This window comes from Watersipora subatra, chromosome 8, assembly GCF_963576615.1.
Source record: "Watersipora subatra chromosome 8, tzWatSuba1.1, whole genome shotgun sequence".
In the NCBI taxonomy this organism is placed as follows: domain Eukaryota; kingdom Metazoa; phylum Bryozoa; class Gymnolaemata; order Cheilostomatida; family Watersiporidae; genus Watersipora; species Watersipora subatra.
This window is the reverse complement of record NC_088715.1, coordinates 16,412,921-16,440,339: the sequence shown is the minus strand read 5'-3', so window position 1 is coordinate 16,440,339 and position 27,419 is coordinate 16,412,921. Positions and strand designations below refer to the sequence as shown.

Sequence of the window (27,419 nt, the reverse complement as noted above, 5' to 3'; positions counted from 1 at the left end):
ATTGTCAACTAAATGTTTTTACTAAAATGGCACTTGGTCACTTTTTGAAAAACTAAGTTTCTTTTTGCACCAAATAAGTATTTTAGGCCAATGTATTCTTAATGAACTTAATAACTCAACATTGAATTTTATTGTCCATATTTCACTTCTCTATATATATAAATCTCAAAGTTTGTGTGTGCGTGCGTGTGTTTGTTCGTGCGTGCGTCTGTGCGTGCGTCTGTGCGTGCGTCTGTGCGTGCGTCTGTGCGTGCGTCTGTGCGTGCGTCTGTGCGTGCGTCTGTGCGTGCGTCTGTGCGTGCGTCTGTGCGTGCGTCTGTGCGTGCGTCTGTGCGTGCGTCTGTGCGTGCGTCTGTGCGTGCGTCTGTGCGTGCGTCTGTGCGTGCGTCTGTGCGTGCGTCTGTGCGTGCGTCTGTGCGTGCGTCTGTGCGTGCGTCTGTGCGTGCGTCTGTGCGTGCGTCTGTGCGTGCGTCTGTGCGTGCGTCTGTGCGTGCGTCTGTGCGTGCGTCTGTGCGTGCGTCTGTGCGTGCGTCTGTGCGTGCGTCTGTGCGTGCGTCTGTGCGTGCGTCTGTGCGTGCGTCTGTGCGTGCGTCTGTGCGTGCGTCTGTGCGTGCGTCTGTGCGTGCGTCTGTGCGTGCGTCTGTGCGTGCGTCTGTGCGTGCGTCTGTGCGTGCGTCTGTGCGTGCGTCTGTGCGTGCGTCTGTGCGTGCGTCTGTGCGTGCGTCTGTGCGTGCGTCTGTGCGTGCGTCTGTGCGTGCGTCTGTGCGTGCGTCTGTGCGTGCGTCTGTGCGTGCGTCTGTGCGTGCGTCTGTGCGTGCGTCTGTGCGTGCGTCTGTGCGTGCGTCTGTGCGTGCGTCTGTGCGTGCGTCTGTGCGTGCGTCTGTGCGTGCGTCTGTGCGTGCGTCTGTGCGTGCGTCTGTGCGTGCGTCTGTGCGTGCGTCTGTGCGTGCGTCTGTGCGTGCGTCTGTGCGTGCGTCTGTGCGTGCGTCTGTGCGTGCGTCTGTGCGTGCGTCTGTGCGTGCGTCTGTGCGTGCGTCTGTGCGTGCGTCTGTGCGTGCGTCTGTGCGTGCGTCTGTGCGTGCGTCTGTGCGTGCGTCTGTGCGTGCGTCTGTGCGTGCGTCTGTGCGTGCGTCTGTGCGTGCGTCTGTGCGTGCGTCTGTGCGTGCGTCTGTGCGTGCGTCTGTGCGTGCGTCTGTGCGTGCGTCTGTGCGTGCGTCTGTGCGTGCGTCTGTGCGTGCGTCTGTGCGTGCGTCTGTGCGTGCGTCTGTGCGTGCGTCTGTGCGTGCGTCTGTGCGTGCGTCTGTGCGTGCGTCTGTTCGTGCGTCTGTTCGTGCGTCTGTTCGTGCGTCTGTTCGTGCGTCTGTTCGTGCGTCTGTTCGTGCGTCTGTTCGTGCGTCTGTTCGTGCGTCTGTTCGTGCGTCTGTTCGTGCGTCTGTTCGTGCGTCTGTTCGTGCGTCTGTTCGTGCGTCTGTTCGTGCGTCTGTTCGTGCGTCTGTTCGTGCGTCTGTTCGTGCGTCTGTTCGTGCGTCTGTTCGTGCGTCTGTTCGTGCGTCTGTTCGTGCGTCTGTTCGTGCGTCTGTTCGTGCGTCTGTTCGTGCGTCTGTTCGTGCGTCTGTTCGTGCGTCTGTTCGTGCGTCTGTTCGTGCGTCTGTTCGTGCGTCTGTTCGTGCGTCTGTTCGTGCGTCTGTTCGTGCGTCTGTTCGTGCGTCTGTTCGTGCGTCTGTTCGTGCGTCTGTTCGTGCGTCTGTTCGTGCGTCTGTTCGTGCGTCTGTTCGTGCGTCTGTTCGTGCGTCTGTTCGTGCGTCTGTTCGTGCGTCTGTTCGTGCGTCTGTTCGTGCGTCTGTTCGTGCGTCTGTTCGTGCGTCTGTTCGTGCGTCTGTTCGTGCGTCTGTTCGTGCGTCTGTTCGTGCGTCTGTTCGTGCGTCTGTTCGTGCGTCTGTTCGTGCGTCTGTTCGTGCGTCTGTTCGTGCGTCTGTTCGTGCGTCTGTTCGTGCGTCTGTTCGTGCGTCTGTTCGTGCGTCTGTTCGTGCGTCTGTTCGTGCGTCTGTTCGTGCGTCTGTTCGTGCGTCTGTTCGTGCGTCTGTTCGTGCGTCTGTTCGTGCGTCTGTTCGTGCGTCTGTTCGTGCGTCTGTTCGTGCGTCTGTTCGTGCGTCTGTTCGTGCGTCTGTTCGTGCGTCTGTTCGTGCGTCTGTTCGTGCGTCTGTTCGTGCGTCTGTTCGTGCGTCTGTTCGTGCGTCTGTTCGTGCGTCTGTTCGTGCGTCTGTTCGTGCGTCTGTTCGTGCGTCTGTTCGTGCGTCTGTTCGTGCGTCTGTTCGTGCGTCTGTTCGTGCGTCTGTTCGTGCGTCTGTTCGTGCGTCTGTTCGTGCGTCTGTTCGTGCGTCTGTTCGTGCGTCTGTTCGTGCGTCTGTTCGTGCGTCTGTTCGTGCGTCTGTTCGTGCGTCTGTTCGTGCGTCTGTTCGTGCGTCTGTTCGTGCGTCTGTTCGTGCGTCTGTTCGTGCGTCTGTTCGTGCGTCTGTTCGTGCGTCTGTTCGTGCGTCTGTTCGTGCGTCTGTTCGTGCGTCTGTTCGTGCGTCTGTTCGTGCGTCTGTTCGTGCGTCTGTTCGTGCGTCTGTTCGTGCGTCTGTTCGTGCGTCTGTTCGTGCGTCTGTTCGTGCGTCTGTTCGTGCGTCTGTTCGTGCGTCTGTTCGTGCGTCTGTTCGTGCGTCTGTTCGTGCGTCTGTTCGTGCGTCTGTTCGTGCGTCTGTTCGTGCGTCTGTTCGTGCGTCTGTTCGTGCGTCTGTTCGTGCGTCTGTTCGTGCGTCTGTTCGTGCGTCTGTTCGTGCGTCTGTTCGTGCGTCTGTTCGTGCGTCTGTTCGTGCGTCTGTTCGTGCGTCTGTTCGTGCGTCTGTTCGTGCGTCTGTTCGTGCGTCTGTTCGTGCGTCTGTTCGTGCGTCTGTTCGTGCGTCTGTTCGTGCGTCTGTTCGTGCGTCTGTTCGTGCGTCTGTTCGTGCGTCTGTTCGTGCGTCTGTTCGTGCGTCTGTTCGTGCGTCTGTTCGTGCGTCTGTTCGTGCGTCTGTTCGTGCGTCTGTTCGTGCGTCTGTTCGTGCGTCTGTTCGTGCGTCTGTTCGTGCGTCTGTTCGTGCGTCTGTGTGCTTTGGTTTGTCCAGCTATAGCTATTAAAATTTAGGAGTTAATCATCTGTTTCATACTGGATTTGATCTCAAAACCTCCCGTTCACCAGGCAACTATCTTACCAATTAAGCTACGCGAGATTGATGGATTTATGGGGTGAGATGAGCGATTATCTCAATTAAAATACACATAGCATTACGTTACGGCTCAATGTCAATAAAGCTTGCTCTCACAGCTCTTATTAGTAAGTTCGAATTACTAGCTTGCTCAAACTAGCTATTGGCAATGTGCGAGGCTAATGGCAGGCGACTACTTTACCTGTCACTGTTTATAAGCTAATTTTAATACCTGTGCAATGCCGGACATTTTACTAGTGTATTAATAAATCTCAAAGTTTGTATGTATGTGTGCAGTTCCGTTTGTCTAGCTATAGCTATTAACATTTGAGAAAAAAATATCCATTTCATGCTGGATTCAATATCGGAACCTCTCGTTCACCGGGCAAATATCTCACCAATTAAGCTATACGAGATTGATGGATTCATTTGGCGATATAGGTCGCTATGTGGATGAAAATACGCTACCGCTGTCCGTTACGGTGCAACATTAAGTTATGCAAGCTCTCACAGGTCTTATTAGTAAGAGCCAAAGATAACTAGCTTACTCAATTTAACTATTTACAATGTGTCAAGCTAATGGCAGGTTACTACATTAACTGTCACTGTTCATAAGCTGATCTTTAATACCCATGCAACATCATTCATTCTGCTAGTGTATATATGTATACATGTATATGAATGTATATACATGTATATGAATGTAGATATATATATATCTACATGTATATACATGTATATACATGTATATATATATATATGTATATATATATATATATATATATATATATTCCAATGTAGTGTGTTAAAGCTGCCAGATAGTGCTCAATGAGTGGTCAGAGCTTAAATATAAAATTTATTCATGTAAAACCTTAGATAAAAAACAACTTCATTACTATTAGTTTCATGGGTCCAATTGAGTTATATATGTAAGAGAGGTGTAATTACTATAACGACTGATAGCTATGTAATTGCATTTCGTAGTGTGTATTTAGTAGAATGTCGGCATGTGGAAGCTAGCTCGTTACGCTTGTTGAGTGAGCTCATTTCTGGTTTTGTGAGGATGATGTACTTTTCTGATATGCACAGGCTACAAGGCTTGGTGGCTGGGTCGTATGGCCTTGCATGTTGAACGATTTTCCATTTAATTGTATACGGTGTGTTCAGGCCTTTTAGCTGCCAGATGTAGTTACTAAGCTCTGTGGCAGATTGCTTGTACTGGTGCCTGAAAGATGATATGTGGCCGCTGAGTCGTGTCTTAAAGATATTTTCTGTGAGGCCAATATAACTTTCTGTAGGTTTGCTACCGTTGTCTGCGGTGACTACAGCTTGGTAAATGAGCGACTTGCTAAGACAGTTTCCTTCGAGAGGGCATTCATTTGGTGCGCGACAGTTGCATGTTTTGTTGTTTGCTTGGTGCGTCGAGGCGTTGTTCAAGAGCTTCTTATTGTGATTGTTGATGGTTTGTTTGATGTTAGGCATGCAGCTGTAGCCAATCTTTGTGTTGTTTCTATTAAATAGCTTTCTTAGAAAGCTATTTAATAGAAACAATATAGTATCAATCAATTTATTTTTGTATAAGTTATCCTGCATTACTCATTTGAAGTCATCCTCTCATGTAAATTTTCTTTTAATTTTCACACAATAATCTCAAACTAAATATGAATTGTTCACTACTATCTTGCATTCAGGATATTTCTACATTTTCCATTTTATTGAATAATATGCCTGCAAATAGAGCCTTTTTATTATTTTGTTATCAGCAAAATAAAATATTACTAACTATTGATTACCACAATAAAGATTGCTCATATATAACTAACACATCTTCGGAGTTGTACCGTAATTTCGTAAAAAAACGAAACTGCCGTGATGGAAAAACCTGAAATGGTAGCGCGCAAAGTGTATACTGCACGCATTATTTTTCTCTGATACTCCAATTTAACATAAACAGGTGTTAAACGCAGTCCGAAAACAACTGGTATTTGGAAGCTTTGGTCGACTTCTGAACGTTAGGTAAATGAGTTTAGTTAATATAATCAATGTCTTGCGCTCTCCAGATTGTAATTCTCACCATGTTCAATGTGCTATGAGAATAAAAGATATATAACTAATTGCAAAACCACAGATAAGAGGGCTATTGGTAACAGCCTGTGATCGCTTCAAATGGCGTTTTTGATATCCAACAAAACAATAAATATTGCTTTTCATATACTTTTTGCCTACGCTTTCCTTTATAACTATGTTTTTTTGTGTTTGTAAAATGTTTGTAATGTGAAATATCTCAATAATATGTGAATGACTTGCTATAGATAACGAACCTGTGTTTTATGTAAAAGCCAACTTGTCTAATCACCGTACAAAATAGTCAACTTATATATTTCCTGTAGTAAAATCAAGTCAACCCTCGTACCTGGCCGAGCAGGAACTGACGCAGGAACTGACGTTGGGTTATAGTAGCCGAGACACCTCCGATAAATAACCACATCTTGACGCTACCAGCGTAAAAACCGTTAACACAGACTCTGCATATCACAGCCGCTAGCAGACTGTGTGAGTTTGTTTCTGCTGACTTACATGAACAGTTGTTTTTGCGTCTGAGAGTTTCTATGTTTCACCATGCTAACTCAAATCCGAGCAGTCGGATTTGGGTTAGCATGGTAAAACATACTATGATACTATAATAAGTTTATTTAAGTATAACACTTCTTCCTTAGTAACTTTGACAGCCCGGATCGAAGGGTTGCACTGGTATATACAGTCTGCTATTGGCTGTGATTTATAGAATATGTACTATCGGCTCTTGCATGATTGCGCTGGTTAATACATACATGTAGTTTATTATCAGTTGTGATATAGAGTCTGAATTGTCGGCTCTTGCTGGGATTGCGCTGGTATATGCCAGCGCAACCCCAGCAACTACTAACAACCAGCAACTACAGCAACATTACATACTATGATACTATAAATTTATTATAGTATCATAGTATGTCTCACCATGCTAACCCAATTCCGAGTGACTCTCAAACGCAAAAACAGCTGTTTATGTGAGCAGAAACAAACTCGTGCAGTCTGCTATCGACAGCTGTCAACATATGCTTGGTGGCTACGAGTATTTGAAACTTCTAGGTCAAAGTGACAGTTATTTTGAAAAGAACAAACCTTATTACAATATATAAATTTATTTACAATTATATATACAATATTAAAGTTTGGCTACATTTTTGTAATACATTAATTAAAATGGGAAGAGAGCTAGTAAAAAAAATGAATATTCCTTCTCTATTTTCAGAGAATTTTCTGCTTGTAAGTCCAGGGTAGCGGGTGCCTTATAATTCTTTTAGTGGACGCATTCTGACCTGTATTTATTCCAGCAAGCGCCTTGGTCTCTGTTAGCCGCTGCATTATGTCATAATTTGAATCCTCTGGCTTGTACAAAAGTCCAGATTGGTTCGCTAGTATATTTTCAGCCTGTGCTCCCATCCTCTTGTCGGCCCTTTTCAGCGTAAATAACATCTAATAGGGAGTTGTCCCTTCGCTTTTAGGGTGTCAAGTCTTTTTTATAATTTACTAGATGCGTTACCCGCCTACAGAAACAGATTCACGTGCAGCATAAGGTTTATTGAGAGTTGTCTTTCATACTGTATACCAACTCCAAATATGCAGTCTACTGAAATTGTTGCCCTGATGTATTATTATGGAAAATGTCTACTGAAATTGTTGCCCTGAATATGCATACGCATATACATGTCAATAATGTTGGAGAGAACAATAGAAATCTGCAATGTGTTTTACAGCTAGATGCGTGTAAAATCTAGTAAATATTTTAGATTCATGCATCCGTTCATACCCGTCTATATTTGCAGTTGACGATCGCGCACTTCTGCCACCGAACCCCCACCTTGGCTGACCAGTCTTTACCCGCCTCGCAGTTGACAATCGCGCTCTTGCACTCGCCTCGCAATCAATCGCTTTGCACTCGCCATCAATCGGCCCGCACCCGCTTCGCAATCAATCGCCTTGCACTCGCCTCGCAATCAATCGCCTCGCAATTAATCCCCTCGCACTCGCCTTGCAATCACCTCCCACTCGCCTCGCACTCAATCGCCTCGCAACCAATCGCCTCACAATCAATCGTCTCGCAACCAATCGCCTCGCACTGGCAATCAATCGCCTCGCACTCGCTTTGCAATCACCTCCCACTCGCCTAGCACTCAATCGCCTCGCACTCAATCGCCTCGCACTCAATCGCCTCACAATCAATCATCTCGCAACCAATAGCCTCGCACTGGCAATCAATCACCTCGCGATCAATCGCCTACCACTCAATCTCCTCGCACTCGCCAACTCATTCATCCGGAAAGCCGCGCCTGGAGACTCTCACTGCACTCAGGGCGAAAAAGGTCTCCCGCGCATCCTCGAGTGACGCCACGGCCCCAAGCCTAGCTGTGCTACCCTGGTAGTAAAAAAGTCTTTGGACAGAAAATTGATTTGTATTTAATATATAACAACGTTTGCCATTCTACCTAAAACAACTGTAAAGGTTTCCAAACTTACTTTCTCAAACAACTTTTAAACTTCATACCATGAGAAAAATGTTTCGTGCAGGTCAAATAAATTTAAAAAATAAAACGACTATAAAAGGGTTTAGATGTAACAGTGAAATAATTAGCGAGTAATAGCTAAATTGAGTCTGTTTTGCTACGATTACAATATGAAATGATTCGGTAATGATACAATTAATACGAACTGAGAAAACAAAATAAAATTTGTGAGTATGTTGAATTAATAATAACAATTCTTGCATAGAAGTGTGTGTATAAAAAAGTTACTGTTCTACCAACAGCTATCCATCAAAACTCTGAATACAACGATACTGGTACGACAATACGTTATGTAAAAATAATACATTGTAGTGTCTTTGTCTGATCGAAGGTGAGAGAATCTAGATGCTATTCCTGCTTGAGATAGTACAATTGTCCGCGTGAAAAGTAGTGACCTTGACAGCGATTTAGCAATTGAACCTTAAGAAAAGCCAGAAATAGAGGTTCACAAAAACGGCATCGTGTTTCATAGAGTTAATAAAGTTAATTGCCAAATTCTAATATCGAGAGAGTCTATTGTCGATATCGTTTTGCCGAAAACAAATTGGCCCTAATACGTCGAGGACAAAAAAGCATCGCGAGTCATGAAGCTAAAAGAAAGCCATAGAGTTGAAATTATTACGTCATTTTTGTGTGAAAACGGCAAATGATGAATAGGTTAAGTATAGAGGAGCGTACTAACCGGAGATTCCCGTTAATGCGCCCTAGATACCTAGTAGCGGCTAATATTCTGAAAAGTACGGTACTCTATAAGGCGGACAAATACACACGCAGACAGACAACGATTGCCGTTTATATAGTAGATTATTTTAATTTATTATATTTCTAATAATTTTTTTATGCAATTTTACTACATCTTTTTACAGTAGAGATCAAATTTATGTTGTTGATAAACTTGAGACATTGGGAATAAATTCACAGTTACATGTATACCTACATATATTTGATGGTCTTGGTTATTCTAGGCTTGACGATGGCAGCTGCTGTAACAGAAGATATTCGATGTGGCTTCTGCTGGCAAGACTTTAACAATCTCGATGATCCACGGGAGCTGACTTGTAGCCATGTTTTTTGTTTGAGTTGTCTGAAAGAAGACTGTGACCGCAAGAACGGCATCCTTGAATGTCCTATATGCCAGTAGGTAGTTAGGCTATTTTGAATGTTTCATGGTTCAACCACATTAGACATAAACTTACACACAATTTCATTAGATATTATCAAAAAGTATCGGTATTTTCTATCAACTGCAATTGTTCAAGATACAAATCGACAAAACTTGGCGATTAAAATTCTCAGATCAAGAGAAAGTGTGATTATGATGTCTATAGTTACAAAGAGACCGACAGAATAGAGACTCATAATGCTGCAACTTGACCGCAATAGTTGATAGCAACTAGCCACGTCATTTCGCAAAAATTTTTATTCTGAGTGTTTTAGCCGCAAGCAAGTTTTGTCGATATCAATCTTGAAACATCCTGGCGTTCAGATCACTTCAAACATAAAAAATAATCTCTAAATCTATTGAAATTTACAGATCAACTCTACTAAAATTTTGCGTAAGTCCATCTTTAAAGCATCAACTCTGAATAAATTATTAAGTGATCAGGAATTATTTTGTAACCAGCTTATTCTGGGAATTTTTCCAAACTTCAAAACTGGTGAAAGAAGTTCTATGTAAAACCTTATCGGTGTTTTGTCACGCAATGGAAAGCGACTTTGGGACAGAAACAATGAAGAATTTGTATCATTTTTGGCATCCTGTAGTGGGGTTTAAACCTCTGACCAGCAGCTTGGTTGTTCTGAGCGCTAACCACTACACTACAGCGTTCTATATGGAGTTTTTAAATGCAAAAAAACTAAAGTTGCTCTTTTTATTATTTACTCTTCGGATGGCATGCCTCAGATTCTGAATTTAGCTATTGTTCTAGAATCTAAATAAAACAAGCAGTGAAATTTATTAATCTTCACACGAATTCAATTATTCATTAAACTCATGTTTTTATAGCATAGCTCTATGATTATGCTATAATCATAGCATAGCTCTATGATTATAGCATAATCATAGCATAGCTCTATGATTTAATACCGTTACTTCCCTAAACAGCTAGGACATAAATGACATAATAAATTTATCAGTTTTGTACTAGCTTGTACGAAATGTAAGATCTGAAAACCTCGCCTTTTAATAAGTGATATGTAAAACTCTCACGAAGCCTTTGTCTGTTGGAAGGCAATTTTGGCCAGTAAAGATATTAATTGGCTTTCTATATCTTCAAAATCAAATATCGCCTTTGCAGGAATTTTTTGCTGTACTTCAATATTTTGTTACATTTGCTGAAATTAGAAGACTGAAAATTTTTTTGGTTTCGCTTTGTTATTTCATACAATTTTTTTAGGATATTTTATTGTCCTTTTTTATGTGAAATTTTTTATATTGCAACTATGGCATAGGCTAGTGTTTTAGTGTTTCCATTACAATTGATAAAAACCGCAGCATAAGATTTTTTGTTTTTCCATAATCTTAGGATATATTTCTATTAAAGGTTGACTTGCAACAAAATTCACATTACAGTTATTTGATATCAAAGGATTCACCATGTCTTACTTTGTTGTGTTGTTGGTGCTAAATATGTGGAAATGTGATTACAAGCTCTTAAAAGCTCAAAAATGAAAAGCAGGCGTAGATTGGAATCAGTTTATTTCTCTGACGTAGTCATTACATTTGGTTATTGTTTTGTCACGTGATGTTCTCACGTGAACTGAAAGGCCAATTAAAGGCTCAATGTAAAACTTCTCGTAGCACTACTTTATGACAAACACTTCGGGTTTTACCGAAGACCCAGTATTAAATATAGATGCTCGCTACTTGACAATTTTGTTTCAGCTTGGTCTAATCGTCTAGTCGCAATCTGATCATGTGACCCATACTTCGCGATTAATTTCTGCAGCATTTTTTGATTATCACTTGTGACCAACAGGCACGTCATGATTATCAGACAATGATATGTATTCCTTCGAGGTAAGGTTAAAAAATTAAATGATTTTTTACGGTAAGTTTTAAGATATCACTGCTAAAAGTGACAGCATCACAATGACGATAAAACAGACGCGTAAGAACAATAGACATGGTTTTATTGAATGCGTGAAGTATGTTTGTGAAAATATTTCGACGAATGAGGTTGCATGAAAGTGTCAACAGAAGCCATCTTGTACAACTACGTCCTATTTGAGCCGTTTTGTAAGCGAATCCAAACTACGGCGGTCTCGTGTGGCTGTGTGATTAACTATTCGTTTTTGAGCTTTTAAGAGCTTGTAATCACATTTCCACATATTTTGCACCTACAACACAGCAGAGTAAAACATGGTGAATCTTTTCATATCAAATAACTGTAATGTGAATTTTGTTGCAAGTCAACTTTTAATGATGAAAAATATTGCACAATACAGGACAACAATATTAGTTCCTAAAGTAAAAATAAAGTCAACCTTTAAAATAAAAGTCTTTTTGTACACTTTTTATTTATGGTAAAACATTACATTTGGATCCAGTGTATGGTGTGAAATAGTAAAAATTGATTTCAAAAGTGGTTTTTTTCACTTCGACTAAAATTATTCACATTAATTATAGTTGGAAAATCAGTTTTTGATTTCGAAACAATTGTTTTCAAATGGCCTTCGTGGATAGTTTATGTTCGAAAATTGAGATTTCCCCGGTATTTTAAATTTTAAATAGTTTATATACCTTTCATAAAAAACTGAAACTATTTTTACAGGCTGGATTTAGTAAATAACGGGTTTTAAGACACCCATCTCTATTATTCTAAATCAGATTAAACATCCCTAACTTCCGTTCCTGAAAAAGCTAGGTTTTGTCACATATTTATGGGCGTAGCTTGTTGTGCCGATTGTGTTATTTTCGAGATCGATATTAAACCCCTGTAAAAAAGCCTTCAATACTTTGAAAGTTAGTGGACCAATTTTTATTTTGAGTACAAAATCGGAATCAGCGTGTTTGATTTACCTAGAAAATACGATAACAGTTATACGTGACAGTTATGGTTCAACTTATAGCTTTCTGCTATTTCTGTAGGCAGATATATACGACTGTTGACTTCAACAACCTGAAAAGGGCAGTGCTTGATGAGAATACTGAGGAGGCTGCTCCCGTCAGCCAATCAAAATGTGACGGAGCGGATTGTGCGCAAAAACTGGCTATTAGCTACTGCGTTCAGTGCGGAGAGAAGGCCTGCCCCGAGCATGAGGAGGTAGGAAAGTGTTTCTCTCCTTAACACCTGCTGGGAATTCTGTAGATGGTTCTTGGTTTTACGGTTTTTAAATGGTTTCGTTATAGCCTTTACTGCAGCACAATTCTTTTCATGACTAAATACATCTCATAGACATATCCAACAGTTGACTGTGCACTAACTCGTGCACATATTGATCATTAGAATTGCTTTATGGTGCATGATTAGACAACTCTATGTTGCACTTATCTAACTCAGACAAGAAGTGCTCTACCAAATAATTCGGGATTCTTATTGTAGAATCGAATATCTATGAATTGTACGACTGCTCATTTATGTTTCGTTGTTTTGCTTAGTAAATTGTCTTTGATGACTCTTGCATCATCAGTGTTGAATACACTACAGTGAAGCGTAACATCGGTGTAAGGCAGGTTATTTATATTGTAATTGATAAAGAAGAACAAAACTCCAACAACTGTTGTACAACAGTTCCATGGCCGTCCACTGTCTTTTACAATGGCTATCTAGGCAGCAAATGTTACTCACATCTCAAATGTAGGTTATATGGATTTATCGCTCTCCTCTCTCTCTCTCTCCCCCCCCCCCTTCTCTCTTTCCCCCTCTCTCCTCACCCTCTCTCTCTCTCACCCACTCTCTCTCACCCTCTCTCTCAACTCTCTTTTTCACCCTCTCTTTCCTTCTCACTTTCCCTCCCTCCTCCTTCTCTCCCTCCGTCTCCCTCCCCTTCTCTCCCCCTCTCTCTCCCCTTCTCTCTCTCCCTTTCTTTCTCTCCTTCTCTTTCTCCCTCCTTCTTTCTCTCCCTCCTTCTCTCTCTTTCTCTCTCTCCATCTCTCTCTCTCTCCCTCTTGCTCTGTTCAAAATGTTCAAATATTTTAATCATCTATATAGGTTGTGATGCAATTAGTGTTAGCATATGTATGGCACTTGTCTTTGGGTAGCTCTATTATTTGTAGGTAGCTCTATTATTATTTTATATAGTTACGCTTTTAGATTTAGTTCTAGTTTGAAGATTTCAAATAACTCGCTGAGTTTTGTTGTAATTGTGTTAATACAGTTAACAATTTAATATCTGCTTTTCCAGACTCATAAGAAGCATTTCGGCAGCAAGCATCGAGTGATACCCATCGGTGTTTATGATGAGTCACCAGAGAACTTCAGGAAGCCCATCTGCAATGATCATAAGTACCCTGAGAAAATGATTCTTGCCTGCAGTGTCTGTGACAAGCTCGTCTGTAACGAGTGTGACCGCTTCAACCTGCCCTGTCTTGGTCAGTGTTTTACTGTTGTATAAAATCTGTTTCATTCTGTTGTTTCTCATGGCCTATCTTGTATTGGGTACACTGCTTTATCTAATTCATCTACTCTTGTTGTTGCTAAAACTACACCTCGTCATGGTCATGATTGTATTACTTTATTTGATTTGTCTCCGCTCAAAACTTGCATGGTTTAAAGGTTGACTTGCAACAAAATTCACATTACATTTGTATGGTATCGAAAGGTTCACCATGTCTTACTCGGTTGTGTTGTAGGTGCAAAATATGTGGAAATGTGATTACAAGCTCTTTAAAGCTCAAAAACGAACAGTTAATCGCAGCCATCACGAAAACGCCGTAGGTTGGAATCCCTCTCCAAAACGGCTCAAATGGGACGTAGTTGAACACGATGTGCTTCTGTTTACACTTTCATGCAACCTAATTCGTCGAAATACTTTCACAAATATACTTCACGCATTCAATAAAACCATGTCTATTGTCCTTACGCCTCTGTTTCACCATCATTGTAATGCTGCCACATTGAGCACTGACATCTCAAAACCTAGCCTAAAAGTTAGTTTAATTTTTTAACCTTAGCTCGAAGGAGTGCATATCATCCTATGATAAACATGAGGAGCCTGTTGGTCACCTGTGATAGTCGAAAAATGCTGCAAAAATTGTTCACGCCATTTGGCAGGAAGTATGGGTCACATTATCAGATTACGACTAGATGATTAGACCAAATTGAAACGAAACTGTAAAGTAGCGAGCGTCTATATTTGATAAGGGTTTTCCGGTAAAACCCGAAGTGTTTGTCATAAACTAGTGCTATGAGACTTTTTATATTGAGCCTTTTATTGGCATTTCAATTCACGTGAGAACATCACGTGTCAAAACAATAACTACGTCGAGTGGAGTACATCACCAAAATAAAGGAATTTCAGCCTATGGCGTTTTCGTGGTGGCTGCGAGTAACTGTTCGTTTTTGAGCTTTTAAGAGCTTGTAATCACGTTTCCACATATTTTGCACCTATGACACTGCAAAGTAAGACATAGTGAACCTTTTGATACCAAATAACTGTAATTTGAGTTTTGTTGCAAGTCAACCTTTAAAGCACATAAATTACATAATTATTTTCCCACGACCACACGAGCGGAGCGAAAGTGTGGGAGTTTTTATGATAAATGCATGTGCACACAACTTACAAAAATTATTCATCAACAATGAGACGAACCCTCGTCAAGAAATTTCATCAACAAATTTAAGCATCGGAATGTAAAGTCGTTAAAGTATAATAACGATACAAAACACATTTAAACCTATTTAAATATGTTACCAAGTCTTTGTAAACCTTCGATAACATCTTAAAACTTACCCATCTGATCGGATTACACACAAATAGACAGATTAATTTGAACGAAAATTGCCACAAAAAGCTTGAAAAGCTCGGTTTAATAAAAGTTAAGACCGAAAATTGAAACGCCAATAAAGCCGTGCGACCGATTGTAGAACTATTTAGTAGTGCGTATTTCACAAGAAAACCGTGCTCATCTCACCAGTCTATGGTGTTGTTTACTTGTAATCGAATTTATTCGAAGGTTTTTGTAATAAACGTAGACCGTTTGAGGCGTAGACCGATTTACAGGTACGAAATTGTGGTACACCGTTTATCAGCCTATGTTTTTTGTCCAATCACCGAAGGTTTCATTATTTAAAACGTTAGCCGAAATTCTTTACAACTTACGTACCAGCTAGGGCCGAACTACAACGCCCGTTTATGACGATAACATTTTTTTTATTTTGCTGCAGTTTGCAGAAAACTTTCAGAAGTGTGAACGCTCATACTTGCTTTCTGTTAAAGATCGCTATCAAAATCATTCTACATTCAACGCAACCAACTTTCAAACTGTGTATAGTACACAGTAGCTTGTCATTTTACTTTTAATTTTGCATTTCAGAGTTATAATAAACATATTTCCTTATTGTTGTTGTTAAATTACATACAATACAGTAGATTAGGCCTACAGCTTTATAACACTTTTATAACAGCTTTCATTTTGCTGCAGTTTGCAGAAAACTTGCAGACGCGTCAAAGCTCATACTTGCTTTCTGTTAAAGATCGCTATCAGTACCATTCTACATTCAACACAACCAACTTTCAAACTGTGTATAGTACACAGTAGCTTGCCATTTTACTTCTAATTTTGCATTTCAGAGTTACATGTATAATAAACATATTTCCTTATTGCTAATTGTTGTTAAGTTACATTATTAAACTAGAAATTCCATTAACATTATTAAATTAATTATTAAATTACGTTATTGTTAAGTTACTTATTGTTAAATTACAGTAGGTTAGGCTTACAGCTTTAATTAATATTTTTAGTGTTGTGAAACAGGTTTGAGATAGTAGTAGATTAGGTGTGATTTATTGTTGTATTAAACCAGGTTTTTTAAACGTTTTGTGGCGATTTTCAGTAAAATCGGGTTGTAGAGCATATCTTTGGGACAGTAGTGGATTAGGTGTGATTTTTTTACAACCTTTTGTTTTGCATAATTGACTTTGAATTTAATTTCTGGAAGACCCATCACCCTTTTTCACCCATCACCCATCACACTGGTGATGGTTCTTTCTGGAAAATGGTCTTGGGCTGTATGACAGTGGAATTTCTAGTATTATATATTTCAATACATCAGAGTCTTGGCTTTCGAATGAGCCTATATTCAATCCACAAAGAATAATAGAACTATGAAAAACAGGGTGTCAAAAGTATGTACTGCAAAAAAACACTTGGTTCAGGTTCTCAAAATGTGATGTCACAATTATTATTTAGCCTTAGATAGTCGATCCCTTTCGCTGCCATTGAGGCTGCGCTTTTCTGTGACTATCGGTGCTGTTAAACCCAGAGAGCGTTAATAATAAACTAGGATTCTAGATAATCAACAATGCCCGGGGATCATGCTAACGCCGACCAATACAAACACATGTTCTGGGTTAATTAATTATACTTCAATAAATGTACTGTTGTTGATAAAGGTAATGAAATCACATCGATTAAATTGTGACTTGCGGTTGCGTGGCCCTAGGACTATATGTCAATCGCACTTTCGCAATATCACACAATGTTTGAAACTAATTAGTCTCAGTCGCGACCTTCAACGTCACAATAAAATGAGAGAGCTAGTGCATAATATCATCGGGAAAACATAGTATGGTGCTGAGAATCTGAGTTACTTATCATAGAAATAATCTGTACATGGAGAGCTAATGACACTGATTCCTTTGTCATCTTTATTGGTTTTCTGGAGTTGTCCTATCTTTGCCTGACACTAGCGTCATTATCGTAGTTGATAAATGCAAGCGGTAAGCAATAAAATATGCGGTAAGAGCGCACAACACCGCATATGAAAATTGTGACATCACAATTTCTTAGCCTATGCCAGTAAACATTTCTGCGGCAAAGCTCTGGGGAAATCCTATGAACACCAACCAATATCTGCCCCACCATGGCAAACAATAGCTCATTCGAAAGCCAAGACTCTGATGTATTGAAATATAATATATATACAATAAAAAATTATGTAGTTTATGTGCTTTAACCGTGTTAAAGCATCAGAGGTAGCAGTAGTAAAAACTGTGCCCTTCATTACAATTGTTCTCAGTATCTCTGGTTTTTCTTACCTGTCATTACATACTCTACATGGACATCATTGGTTAGATAGTTTTAGGGAGAAATATTCTCAAAGCTCTTTCAAGATTTAACTAAAAAGGTCTTTAGTCCTACGGTGAATCTTATCAGGTCGCTTGTTCAAACTGCTTTCGATTTCTGCTGAAAAAGATTGTTAACTCTAGCACTAATATTTTATGAGGAAAGTTCAATGTTAATTAATGAAATTCAGGTGACAAGAAGCACGACTATCACAAATTTGATGAACTGGAGAAAGGTCTGACGGATGAATATAAGAAACTTCTTAGAGAAGCTGACGCAAAGCTGACAGAAATCTGTAAGCTGGAGAAGGAGACTTGGGGCTATCTTGACGATGATGCAATTAACAGAAATAATCTGATTGAGGAAGCGGAGAGGGCAAGAAAGGCAAAGGTATCACAAAATGAATCACATAATTTTCGATTTAGAAGGTTACTTAGTTGCAACATTCCTGCATTTACCGTAAAACCTATATTTGGGGGCCATGGCGCTGTATTTTACAACCTTTCCTTTATAGTGGCGTTCTATTAGAGGTGGTGTTCAAATAGAAGGTGGCACTTCATTTTTTGACTAGCTAGATATCTTTTGATATTTGTTGCTTGACGTAACCTACGATGATCTTTTAGCCTGCGTTGCAATTGGTTGGATCTTTCTATTTTTTATTTCATTCTAAATTTGAAGGCATATTATCATTGTCATTTTATAACTATACTAGCAGAATGCCCGGTGTTGCCCGCAGGGCCATCTGTGTAATAAAAATCTTTTGCACAGAACATTTATTTTTATTGAACATATACAACATTTACCGTTCACTAGCTGTAGTACCCGGCGTTGCCCGGGTAATATAAAAGTCTTGTCAAAAGATTTATTTGTATTTAACATACATATAACAACATTTGCCATTCTAACTTTTAAACTTTGTATCATAAGAAAAAAGCTTTGTGCAGTTCAAATAATTTAAGAGAAAAAATAAAACAACTGTAAAGGTTTGTAAATGGGAATAACTGGCAACTAATGACTAAATAGACTTGCTATAATGATTACCGATTATACCGATGATTGGCGAATGATTTGATACTGACACAAATAATACGAACTGAGAAAACAAAATAAAAATCTGTATATGTAGAATTAATAATAACTATCAGTACATAGAAGTGTATAAAAAGGTTACTGTTGCAGCTCGTTGGATTCAATGTTTTGATGGACGATACTGCTACAAACGTATAGCGGTGAAGCGCATAAGTGTACTTTGTCTAACCCAACAGAGAGAAAATGTATGGGGCACTTCTTACTCAAGATAATACAACTGTCCACGCTAAAAGTCTTTAGGTAGTTTTTACAGATTTAGCGATTGCCATAAGGAAGAACCGAAAATTGAAAGAGTGTGCCGGGAAATTTTAAATTGAAATAGCGTATTTAAAAATTATAATTTAAAAAAAATAGTTAATGGATTTTGAAATGGTTTTTAAAAAACTTTCAAAAGCAAAACAAATGCAAAAGTAATATTAATAATAAAAAGTACATCTTTATCTTTAATCGTGATAAGAATAGACGAGACAATGAAGAACGATAAGAATGGCTTAGCCTAGTTGTTAGGTGTGGGTGTTTGAAGAACTGCCATTTGGATGCCATGAGTTCTAATCAGTGCAATGTAGATTGCATCTGAGCAATCTACATTGCACTATATTGCATTCTACATTATGCAATCTAGATTGCATAATCAGTGCTATGTGGCTTTTTGTTGCTAGATTGAAATCACCATTATTACAGCAACAAATACACCGGCATACGGCAGACTGAGATTTCTATATATAGATTTGAAAACGTTGCTTAAAACTCATTGCAGGTCATTGAAAGGTCATTAAAGGTCATTGCACTCATTGATATATTTGCTACAGTTTGCAGCCCAGACTGGCTTTCTATGCGCAATAGAAAAGGAGTTATGAGTGTTGATCCGTTGTAACCCAAGTTTAGGTAACTGAAATAATGCTACCAAATAATACGCCATAAATTTGCTAATTTATAAGTTATATAATAATAATCAATCAAACGCTACAAATATATATTCCAGAACAAGTGACATAAACAAACCATATTTATAATACATACAAAAACAAAAATTAACATTTTTGAAACAAAGAAATTTTCATCATTAGTTCGGCCAGTTGCGTTCTAATTGTCGCTTTCATTTGAAACTATTTCATCCTCTTCTGGCTGTTTAATACCTTCTACAGTGTCTGCTGATCTCAACACTTCTGCACTGCTGAACTAGTCAACATTTGCATCTAAACAATTTTTTTGCAGAGCAAATCGTTTACGCTTTGTTATTTAGAATAAAGTTTTTACGCAAATAAAGAGAAAGATGTGTAATCTTGCACACGCGCACTAAGCAGGCAGTAGTAGACTATAGACAGTAAACTTTAGTAGTACAGCTAATTCTATGGATTCCATCGTAGTTGTTAAACCGTTTTTCACATACTTAGAAGTATCAAGACTGCGTCAAAGAAGAAACTACCGTTAGCCTCATACAGTTGCTAATCATTTTTATGGTATAGCTTTCAAAGTTTTAATTTGATGAATGTAAAGCTTTGGATTAAAAAAATGTGCTTCAATCCGAACAGAAACAATGAATTAATTGTTACTGATGTAACCCAGTCATTATTAGTACGATTTTGTGGACACTTTCCTACTCACCATTTGCTCTTATGGGTTCGTCATAAAGATCAAAGAATCTCAAAGTGGCGGTCAAATAAAGGTGGCGTTCAATTAAACACTCTATTTTTCAACCCTTTTTACTACAGTTGAGGTCATAGAGGTTAAAATAGATTTTTTTGGTAATCAACAGCTTTTGAGCTTTGTATTAGACTTGATAATAGTCAACAAATAAAGAGTTCACAAGATATGATTTAAGCTTTATTTTTCAACCCTTCTTTTAGAGTGGCGCTTTATTAAAGGTGACGTTCAAATAAAAGGGGGCATTGTAGTTTTCAATTAGCTTGTCAGAATTTTGGGAAGATAAATTTAACCCTTTCATGGGCAAAGTAAATGTCGCCTATATTTCGCACTCTCCTTTAGGTGGAGCAATATTAAATTTTTTAGATGCAATAGAATGGCGTTAAAATAGAGGTTTTACAGTAATCAGCAGTTTCTGAGCTTTATATTAGACACTATAACAGTATACAGATAAAGACACGGTTGCTTTATCTAATAAACCTTCCCTAGTTCTGTATGGCAGCGAGGGACTCTCTGGTTGTGTTGGTCGATGATTGGTTGATGACAGAGCAAAGAATCAATATGATTGGCTATTTTTTTAAATATGGCAAATTTTTAATAAAATGTAATGAAAATGTCAAAATTATTGACGGGGCAATAATAGGTATGCCCAAAATTGATGTTTTATGGCATAACCATTGGCATATACTAGTATGTACTAAGGGTTGGTATATACTAGTTGGTGTAACCAGTATATAGTTGGTATATACTGGAATATTATGGCGCCTATATGGCCCATTCAAATGTTTGCAGTATGTGATTGGTTCATCAAAACTACCAGTCCTACATCAGGGATATTTCTATCAAAACTATATATGAATTGTTGAAATACAATATGCACCTTCTTTTTGCTTGTTTATTTGGTATTCAGCCATTGAGATATTCTCTACTAATGAGGGTACTTTTTAGATTGAATATCAAAATTTGCTCTGCGAGAAGATCGTAGAGCGCGTCAAGTACGATCAGGATGTTCCGACGGAGAAGGTTGAAGTTTTCACTGCTGCGCTGAGTAAGAAAAAGGAAGCGCTTGACGAAATGAGGACTCGAGCCCGACGCTTGATGAGAGATGGTAGTGTGACAGAGAAGATCAGACAAAGGAAGCAGATCACAGATGCTATGAGACAGCAACTCGGGGAAGAGCTTGGCTCGTGTGTGCTGGAGCCCTATACTCTACCACCCGTCGAGTGTAAGGCTCACCGCTGTTTCTGCATCCTGACATATTCATTTAAGTACCTTCCAGAAAGGTTTTATTTAGTTAAGTGATACAGACTTAGTCTTTTGATCTAGAAGTGTTTATAAATTTTTCATTTGAAGAGATGTCAATTCTTGTCTTTTTTTAGTTAGGATAAACCCATTTTTTAGTCCTTCGAGAGATCACTTTAGTGTTAAAAAATCACCGACATTACTGGTGGAAATCTGCAAGCAAGTACTAGCAGCACAGCTTGAGTGAGTGCATTTGCAAATTTGCAAATTAAACAAGTAGCATTTAGGAAATTTATTCTTAAAATATTTTTCCCTTGCTGTACTTTGGAGAAAAAACAACGTGTAAGGATATCTTTATCATATATGCTAGTGCCCTCGCTGTCTAGCATGCCGTGAAAGACTGTCAGGTGAGAGATAGTCGTGAGCATGCCGTGAGAGATACAGTCAAACATGCATAACTCGCCCACGGATAGCTCGAACACATGGTTAACTCGAACGGTTTCATTGGTCCGTTCCCACGTAATGATAAATTGCTATAGATAACTTGAACTCAACACTGTTAACTCGAACTGTTTTTTGCCCAACGGCTACCGAAACGGTTTTTATCGCTTTAGAAAATCACTTTATTCCAAGCCATAGAGGTAAACCTCAACTTTTCGTAATTCATAAGCGTCGTTATTACCACCATCGGCAAAATATTTTTGTCAACGACTTTTCTAAAAGTTTGATAAATTTTGATTTATACCAAACATCCGCTTAGCGATCACCCTTCGGAGGCAAGGTAAAGTGAGGTAATCTTTGCATAAACTTCAAGAAAAATCGGCAAACTTGATCGTGGGTAAAACGCTCAAAAGAAAAAGATGTCTTTTCTTTTGAGCATTTCAACAACAAGTTTTGCATATGTCAATCTAAAAAAGTCCTGGCAATAACATCACCTCAAACAACAAACCAATCTCAAGTGATAGAAAAATCTATACTTTTTGATAAAAAGGTTTTAAACTTTACATTAGAAGCATTTAATTTGAAACAAGCCATTTGCGCTTTTGATTTATATTATAGTTTGTATATGTACATGTATTTACTAATAAATAAGTAAATACATGGACTTGTGACAGTGCTCAGATAACTTGAACGCTCTGATAATTCGAACACTTTCGCTCGGTCCCGTGAAGTTCGAGTTATCCATGTTTGACTGTAGTCATGTGAGAGATAGTTGTGAGAATGCCGTGAAAGATAGTCAGGTGTACCCTTAAAACACACAGAATAACTAGCTGTACAATTATTCAGAAATATTAAAGGCAATTGATTGGTGCAGGATTCAAAGGATCATTCTACCAAGCTGCATGTCACGAGCTACCAAGCTGCATGTCACGAGTTCAAATCCTGTTTATAACACTCTTATATCTCAACATCTAAACGTGGTTTCAGATGAATTACCAGCCTTAATATAGTTTTTCCCGACGTGAATGGAAAAAATCGAGCTGCTAGCTCCCATGAATCCGTTCAGATGTTGGCTGCAAAAACTCTGTTTGCAAATCGGCTTGCAAAATGTGAACACAAGTTGAGATTAATAATGATTCCATCCATGACCAAGGGCAATATGTCAGAAATATGTCTGATCAATATTTATATTGAATTGCGCTAACAGTTATATTTTAACAACTGAGAGAAAGAATGCATAACACCTTTAGTATTCCACCAAAAATATTACCAAGGCAGACAATTTAACCTGAGATACAGACTAAAGTATTACTAGTAAATTTATTCTGTCTTCCAGCAATGCAAACATGAAAATAGAATGGAAATTTCATGGAAACTCTATAAAGTGTGCATAAGCACCAAATGTAGAAAGGCCAGAGTGTTAGAGTGTCATTCTACCAAACTGAATGTCATGAGTGGCAGTTGTATTGAAATCAATCTTTTACCCTTCCTGACCTCTAACCAAGAAAAAGCGAACGGATGCGCAGACACTGCTCTTTCGACAGCAAATATATACATGTATATATACATGTATTTGTTTAAAATTATTTCAGACGTATGCAATACGACTATAGATGTTTAGAAAAAGTGAAATAATAGATTTAAATTGACGTTGAAGGTGTCCTTTTAACTTAACTCTTTCGCTACCGCATTAAATTCTGACTGAACGATCATTCTGCTTAAATTAATTCAAACAGATTTTCGAAAAACCGATATACCGCTAGTATTTCAGCGATATCTCGAGAATAAAAATGTATATCGTTTTACTGTAAAATACATCTTGTTCACAAAAAAATTCTCTACGAAATAAGTATAAAATTGTCTAGTTACTCTCACTCTCGCAATTTTTTTAACACTTTTTTGCGTTGAACTATTGCGGTATGTTTTTATTCCCATGACGGTAACATCTGGTTTTGCCGTTTAAAAAAATAATTATAAATGGAATTGTTGAGCCAAAATCTTTTCTATTGGTTGCATGTGCTTGGCAACAAGGTTGTTTCATTGGATACAAAAATTGATTAGTCTAGCTAATGTGTGGGCTTCGTAATAAAAAGAAAAGTGAAACTTTATTGATAAGCCGATACATCGGCTTATCTTAAAGTCATCGACTTATCATCGACTTATATTACAGCGAAAGCCGATACATCGGCTCGTGATAGCGAAAGAGTTAACATAAAGTTACCATGAACCATGAGTTAGTAATCATGAACCCTAAAAATGGTGAAAAAAAAGATAAAAAAAATGGTGAAAGTGATAAAAAAAAGAAAAGTTTTCCGTATTTATTCGATTTTAGTCGCTAACTGCTGCCATTTTTTCTTTTTTGTTATATTACTGTTGTATGGCATTTGAAAAAACATTTCTATTTAAAATGAAATTATTGCTAATAATGTAATAAATATATAATATAAAAGTTATACACATTATATTATTTTACATTATATACAGTTACTGTACAGTCATCAAATTAAAAAGTAGCAAGTCGACTCGTTTTCATGAGTTACTACCATGAATTTATAGTCGATCATCTGTAGGCCACGTTGAGGGAATTCCATGTCGAAACAGTCATTGTTATGGCTGAAACAGATATTTTAAATTTGTTTCCGTTCCATTTTAGCTCTGCTGTTTGAGGAGAAATTGAACCTCATGGAGCCAGATGATGTCAGCATCATTGGCTGTGAGATTGCAAGCCGGAAAACCTGCTATGATATGGATGTGCTACCTTCTGGTCACGTCCTCTGTGCAGGAAATCGGAGCTTCGATGTCTGTGATCGTACATGCAAAATTGTGCGCACAATATTTTCAAGAGAGGGAGATTTCACAAGCATCCAGTTTTACAAAGGTCACGTCTATGCTTTGCTCAAGGAACCAAAACCGAGCAAGATTCGACGGGTCATCGTGTTTTTACAGAGTACATACCAGGAAAAGCGACGTTGGGATCTACCCGAATACGGATTTGTGAGCATGCTCGCTGTCAGTAATGATAAGGTCTATGTCATCGACAATGCTGCCCGAAAGGTTAATGTCTATGGCCTGAATGGTGATTTTCTGCAATCGATCAGTCATGCTGCCTTCAAAAATCCTGTCTACATGTGTCCGGTTGCTGATCATGGAGTACTGGTTGCTGATTGGTCAACTGGAGCAGTATTCAAAATCAACAGTACCAATGAAACAATCGATGATGAGTTTCATGTTCCATCACCGAGGGGTGTGTACTGTGACAAGTTCGGCAACTGGTGGGTCTGGTCATCAAAGGATCGGTCAATGTATCTTCGCTCGGCAGATGGTTAGTAACTAAGTGTAGCTACTTGTACTGTAGGCGCTACAACAACGTAAATAATCCGTTCTAAAAACGTAAGCGTTATAGGGATTTTACGTTATACGAACAGTAAAATACATGAAAATAGCCTAACCCGTTCCAAGAACTTTTCAAATTCCCCCTTTCGGGCGTAAAAAAAGGAAAAACTTGACTTAAATTTTTGTAATTTGTGGGGTGGACCGTAACTGCAGTATTATTAGTTTGCATTGACAACATTTCTTTTTATGATCAATCTCACTGGTTTTATAGATCATGATTGCGGTAATTCTACAATAAGTTGATGGAGAGCGCATATCTTTGACGTTTATTTACACCGATTTGCTTATTTTTTCCAAACAGCAAAGTCTACTCTGCAAAGTAAAACTAATAACAAGTATTTTATACGTCTACAATAAGGCAAAATAACAAAATATTTTCCTGTAAAAATGCGGTGCTACCTGTTCATCGTCTTTCTCTACCCAGGGATCAAGGTTAGGAAAAAAGAGAACTTTCGACGATACTTCAACTCGTGATGTTCAGATTGGTAGACCGACACTAACTCCTGCACCGATCAATTGCTTTTATATTAAAGAAACAATTGCAACAGCCACCCTATTCTCTGTTTTGTTGACACATCTGATGATCCATCATGGCCCACTAGAATGCCGCGAATGTTTTATATAAATGTATAATAGATACATGTATACCGTATACGCACAAGTGCTGCGAGATAGATTAACACTCGGGTGAAATTTGAGAATTGCCTGACTTGTCATTTTACGTCATATGGAGTTTTTTACGTAGTACGAATCAAAGACTTCACATAAATTCCTTACGTTATCTGGGATTTACGTTTTAAGAGCGTCTACTGTATATGAAGTTTTCTCTCCTGTGTTATAGGCATTGCTTCCAGTCTTTTATTCAGTTGCTTGTCAAGCTACAGTAGAGGTACATAGAGTTCTAATGCATCTATGAGTTTTTCTAGCTCATGGAGAAAGATTTCCGTGTTAACAATGTATACAATTATATTATTGATATTATTATATATTTGGATACTATCATTATTTATTATGATTATATAATATAGAATTATATTATTGCGTTATATATATGTACATTGTCATGTAATATATGCTTTTCAGTATATAATATTTTTACCGCTTTGTCAACTTCTGGTTAAGTTTGTTTAGGACTGTGAAGAGGTGAGGGCTAAAATGTCTCTTGCATCAACCCTTGTCTTGAGAGTATTTCAAAGCTCTAATGTACCAGTAAATTTTGATTCTGTTGTTATTGCAGGTCAAACAAGTAAAAAGCTGTTCAACAAGGCAGTGAAATCAAAAGATATCGAATATATCTGCGGATTTGTTGCCTTCGAAGGCAAGCTTTTTGGTGCTGCCTGTGGTCGTGGCATCCTGAGCATGGATATCGATATCGCCAAGTCTTAGACAGCTCGATTTGTGTCTCAATCTGACTACCTTATTATATATTAATTATATAATAATATGACATTAATATACTAATATTAATTGACTACTTTATTATATAACTGTTTCAATGGTAGTCGCCTCCTGTCAGAGGTGTGATTTATTGCAAGCTATACTTGACAATATTTTACCATAATTTTTTAATTATTTATAACATTCCGCTTTCTTTGATAATTCCTATTTCCTATTTTTTAATTGATTGAATTGATTTAACATTACTAGTAATCAGGTTTACATAGGTCGCTAAGAACTACAAATTCGTAAGCAAATATACAACTCTGATTCCGCTGTCAAAATATGTTTGGTGGTTCCACTGATCATCACCAAGTGGTCCTCAATTACCATCTATTCATCATTTCGACCATCCATTACTATTTTGCTCAGTGCGCAAAATCAACACTTTAGTTGTTTTTTTAATGCACTGCTTAATAAATTCAACTACTTTTAACTTGTACCTGCTACATACAACTTGCTCATAATAAATGGAAGTGGTACAAACTAGTGCTGGGCAAGGTACTTCTTGGCCACCGAGTTTAGACTCCGCCCCTTTTCGTTCGAGCTTTTCGAGTATCGGGTAGCTAGTAGTGCTTGGCACGAGTACATCTTGGCCACCGGGTTTTTCGGGTATCGAGGTTTGTTGATACGGGTTTTCTGTCAAAAATTTCCAAACGTCAGCCATATCTTAAAATTTACAATGCAATTATAACTATTAAATTTATTATTTTTACTATTTGCTATTGACCGATATTCGTGCTCGCAGCGTTGACAGACGGGTTTGTTTAACAGTGCTTAAAGCGCAGGATGCAATAGACTGAGTTTTTGTCCCCTCCACTCAACGGATTCGTGTACCAAAACGTAAACTCGCAAGTCAAAACCCAAACCTGTAAGATCAAAATTTCTATTACCGGAGACTTGAGAGAAGATAAACCCTCAAGTTCAACGGATTTCATTACCCGTGCCCAGCACTAGGACAAACACAGCAATTTTGAGCAACAACACTAGCAACTTGTCACAAAGCCAAGTGTCCTGCACTTAGTTGCTTCCGTGTACTTGTTTTGGTTCACTAAGAATACAAAACATTCAATCAAAATGAAGAAATGCATCTGCTATAGCTTTGATAACAAA

At 38.8% G+C, this 27,419-nt stretch overlaps 2 protein-coding genes across 2 annotated transcripts; one reads left to right on the top strand and one right to left on the bottom strand.

Annotated features, from left to right (window-relative positions):
- Positions 1-128: 128 nt before the first annotated feature.
- LOC137402328 (serine-aspartate repeat-containing protein I-like) lies at positions 129-5,715 on the bottom strand. The gene is made up of 3 exons (XM_068088827.1): positions 5,641-5,715; positions 5,302-5,314; positions 129-1,372 (listed from the first exon to the last, which is right to left on the bottom strand). The coding sequence occupies exons 1-3, from the start codon at positions 5,713-5,715 to the stop codon at positions 129-131; spliced, it is 1,332 nt and encodes a 443-aa protein (XP_067944928.1).
- Positions 5,716-5,744: 29 nt separating this feature from the next.
- On the top strand, positions 5,745-26,728 carry LOC137401667 (uncharacterized). The gene is made up of 8 exons (XM_068088123.1): positions 5,745-5,780; positions 8,797-8,968; positions 11,922-12,096; positions 13,178-13,364; positions 17,251-17,450; positions 20,742-21,018; positions 24,130-24,798; positions 26,107-26,728. The coding sequence occupies exons 2-8, from the start codon at positions 8,805-8,807 to the stop codon at positions 26,253-26,255; spliced, it is 1,821 nt and encodes a 606-aa protein (XP_067944224.1). The 5' UTR covers positions 5,745-5,780; positions 8,797-8,804; the 3' UTR covers positions 26,256-26,728.
- The last annotated feature ends 691 nt before the right edge of the window (positions 26,729-27,419 follow it).